Raw genomic sequence first — 3,948 nt, 5'->3', positions numbered from 1 at the left:
AAAAAAAGAATTTCAACTGGGCCAATCAGCAAACAGGAGAAGGAATTGTGAATGATGACGTCGATTTTCTGCGCTGTTTTAGTCTGCCTGTAGTCAATGGCAGCAGAGGAAGTGAATGAAGCCATTAAGTTAATTAAATTTTTCACAAAGCCTGCAGCACTCKTTTACAGCCATCCCATTCTGCTCAGTGCTTTTCTCTTCTCAGTAGCGGACGGTTGTTTACAGCACACATAACTTCCTGTTAGTTTCTTTGCTAAGCTTTAAGCTGGCGCACTACATACATCGCAGCTGACCATTAGCAGTTGGCTAAATCAGTTCCAGTCATTAAATTGTTTCTGAATATCTGAGGTTCCAGACCCTCTCGATCAGGGGTCTCCAAACTTTTTTTCCTTAAAAGCTACTTTCACAAAATGAAATTGTACAAGGGCTACTTTTGGCACAAATAAGGACAGGTCTCTGACTTTTTTTTTCCCACAATTAAGACTCCATTGGGAAGAAACCCCACGCACATTTGCTGCCGCTGGAGGGGTTTCACAGGAGCTCGGCACAGTGTGTTTCAAAGAGCTATGAAAAGTGTGCGCAAAAAATGAACGCTGAACAACTACGTTCGACCATACTGAGCACCAGATTGTTTGATTGAAAACCAAGGGGGAGGGATATCTATGGATTGATTGGATATAAATAAAATTTTGTTTGGCCAATGACAAATTAAATTTTGTTTTTCCTAATTTTTCATAAGCACTGAAGAGCTACTTTAAAGGAGCTCACGAGCTACTGAGACTCCTGCTCTAGATGAAGCAAAGCATAGAACAAGGGGCTGGTTTTTACCAGGCTACAATTTCATGGGTTATTCCTGTGAGATCTTACATGACAGCACACTCAATTTTAATTTAATACCTGCAGTATTAGCCCAGGTTTAACCATTTTGTGTGGGACAAAGCTAAATAGCTGTGGTAGCCATCTTGAATTGAATGAACTTCAAATCAGGTGAAGTAGGCCAATGTGTTTCACTTAAATGTGTTCAGTTGTTCATGATATTTTGCTAACAGAGAGAGTTGATGCCAATCATTAAGGCCAATATATTCGGTGAATTTTTTGTTTATTTACTTTTGCATTTCTAATGCAAATGTTGGGATAAACCCATAGAGATGTAAGACTGAACAGAAAACAGTTTTAACTGAGCAAACATGTGAGGAACTAAAATATGTATTTTCAATAATTTGTCAAATGAGAATAATTGAAAACTGTACCAGGATTGCCAAGAGGAGATTATATGAAATGGCACCAAATGTCAAGGGAAAACATCCAATTTTCCATTTTAAAAGCAGGGAAAATCATAATGTACACCAACTGAGCTGAAAACTGTAATGCTTATGGTCATAGAYAGAAAATAATAATCCTTGAGAATTCAGACCCCTCAGAATTATCTGTTATTACGCATGTAGGAGACAGTATAACCTATAAGAATGCAAATGAGAATATCATGCACTTTTACAAGCACTGCAACACAATGGAAATCCTCTTAAAGCATATAAGGACACATATGGGGCATCAAACTGTACAACTCATTTATGCAAGACGAGCAGTCTGAGAGACGAAGGTGTCTGCCACTGAATACCAATGCTGCTCCAACAAAAGCTTTTCATAGATCCTTGAGTAGAGGAGAAGATAAATACGGATTGTTATTGTGAACAGTCAAGATAAGAGGAGCTTATAAAAGCAATAAGAGAGCTGAATATTGCACCTTCAGGTTTGAACATTTATCATTACGATGGCTGCTACTCAAGTGGTTGTGGCTCTCAATACATGAAGATAATAAGAAAATGCAGCGTGCAATCTGAAGTCCAAAACTTTTAAGACTGGTGCTTTTTCGTTGAGCCCAGTGTTGTTTAAGATATTTTAGGTATGTTGATGCCAGACTATCGAGAATGTTACAATATAGAGCAGGGCAATTCAACTGGTGGCCACAGGTCTGGCCCACCAAAGAGCTCATTCAAAAGAAAACTAGATTTCAAATCTGGTAGACTAAACCCAAACTGAACTCTTGTATTTCAGCACAAATACATTATCTGATATTCACACAAGGCTTAATACAATGAAACTAAAAAAGTGAACATATTGGATTTATTGAGAAAAATAATCCACTGAGAGAGGCGTGTGCTTGATGTAAACAGCTTCTTTTATCTGTAAAGTGAACTATAATGCTGTATTTTGATCAAAAAGTTGTATAGCAAAGTGTAAATARAAAATGAACAAAGTTGTGAATGTTCATTTATGCACCTTAATATCTTTGTGGAAAAATCACAGGTGTGCTTTTTTGTGTGGTATGAAGTAAAAGGGAATTATTTTCTTATTTTAATGAAGAGTTTAATATTGATTTGGGGAAAGCAATGAATGGCATCTGACTGAGTTCTCACTGCAGCCATCACTACAAACACTAGCGCCTGTTGTGTAATTCTGCAGTGAGTTTTAGGAACTGGTTGAAACCTAGAGGATCACAGTGCCTAATTATTAAGGTGATGTCTTTCCTTGTGAAATCAGCAATTATACTAAATTAACATGGCTGAAATTGGTTCTGCAGCTTGTGACCACGGTGGATTGAGAATCTGGTTAACTTCATACAGTGGGCAGAACTTTACCTCGTCTCCAGTGAAGACATTTAACATCTTCCTACAAGCTGTTTCGTGCACTTTTTCCGCATTACTTTTCTCCTGCAGGGTTTAATCAGTATTATTGCTGAATCATGTTGAATGGGAGCAGCATTCAGGCTGCCAAAACTATGATTTATTATAATCAGAATTTTCAAAACACTGCGATCAACACTTCACCTACAGGACAAAGGATAAAACAACTTAACGTTCACACAATTCTTATATTCMGCAATATTTAAAGTAATTTACTCCTTTTATTTTCATCTTTAGGGATTTATGTTGAGTGTACACTCACATAGTTTTGAGTTTCTGCAATAAGATGGAAATGCAGATACGTCTACCTCTTTGGCCACTCACTACTGCCTTTGTTTATAACTCATTTGGGGTCAGGAATGTATTTCAAGCAACTAAAACAAAGTCACAGTTCTTGTTGCTTATTTACAAAAACAGCAGCCTCCTGTGTTTCTGAGAAGGAAATGTAACATCTACAAAACTGAAGGCAAATGAACTGTATAAAAAATTAATCTGCCTTCACTTGGCACACACGTAGGAGAGAATGTTAGCTCTGGTAATTTTACCCATAATTAGCGCTAGATAATTTTGATTTAAATTCCCATCTGAGGTGATCAAAACAATGCAAATCCTCACGTGAAATTCTAAATGAAACGGGATAAAATCAAAAATGACAGCAGTGCTTTCCAATCCACATAATTTCTTTATTTAATTAAGTACCAGCTCAATATAATCAACATCCAGAAAAGTGAAGTCATAAATTTAAACTCAAACTGTATAAAATCTTGACAGAAAAGCACTCCGTTCTGTAATCCATCCACCTGCTGAAGATAACATTTTGGGCCAGTTTTGCTTCACTGTCCGGGAGCAGACAGACTTTTGTTCATGAACTGTTTCTTGACAAAGCACAGCCACCACTGAAACAAAAAACAACACCTGTTAACACAAACTCCATGTGATGGAAATCTTAAAAAACTTCAAAGAACAACTGAACAGCAGTTTAGCTTGTTAGTTTGTCACGCTAGCACAGAGCTAATACATATAAGGCAATATAGCGTTGGCGCTAAAGCAAAAGCTAACAAGCTAAGCTGAGGTTCTTCTTCCATGAAGCAGCTCTGTTGTCCTCCATCTATATTTTCAGTTACAGGCTGAGTCATTTCTACCTTCTCCTCTCTGTCAACGCTCTCTGGTTTCATTTAGAGTCGATCATCAGATATTGTCCAAGATTAACCTTCAGGGTGGATTTAGCTCGCTAGCAGCCTCACACAGAAGACCTGTCGACATC

The 3,948-nt window shown here is 37.6% G+C and overlaps 1 protein-coding gene across 1 annotated transcript in view; it reads right to left on the bottom strand.

The window, feature by feature from the left end:
* Positions 1-3,346: 3,346 nt before the first annotated feature.
* arpc3 (actin related protein 2/3 complex, subunit 3) overlaps positions 3,347-3,948 on the bottom strand; it is a 3,890-nt gene continuing 3,288 nt past the window's right edge. The window contains exon 7 of the mRNA XM_014002429.1: positions 3,347-3,580. Coding sequence (XP_013857883.1) covers positions 3,518-3,580 — 63 coding nt within the window. The 3' untranslated portion in view covers positions 3,347-3,517. The remainder of the gene's footprint in view (positions 3,581-3,948) is intronic.

Source organism: Austrofundulus limnaeus, unplaced genomic scaffold, assembly GCF_001266775.1.
Source record: "Austrofundulus limnaeus strain Quisiro unplaced genomic scaffold, Austrofundulus_limnaeus-1.0 Scaffold13, whole genome shotgun sequence".
In the NCBI taxonomy this organism is placed as follows: domain Eukaryota; kingdom Metazoa; phylum Chordata; class Actinopteri; order Cyprinodontiformes; family Rivulidae; genus Austrofundulus; species Austrofundulus limnaeus.
This window is presented reverse-complemented; position numbering and strand designations above follow the sequence as displayed.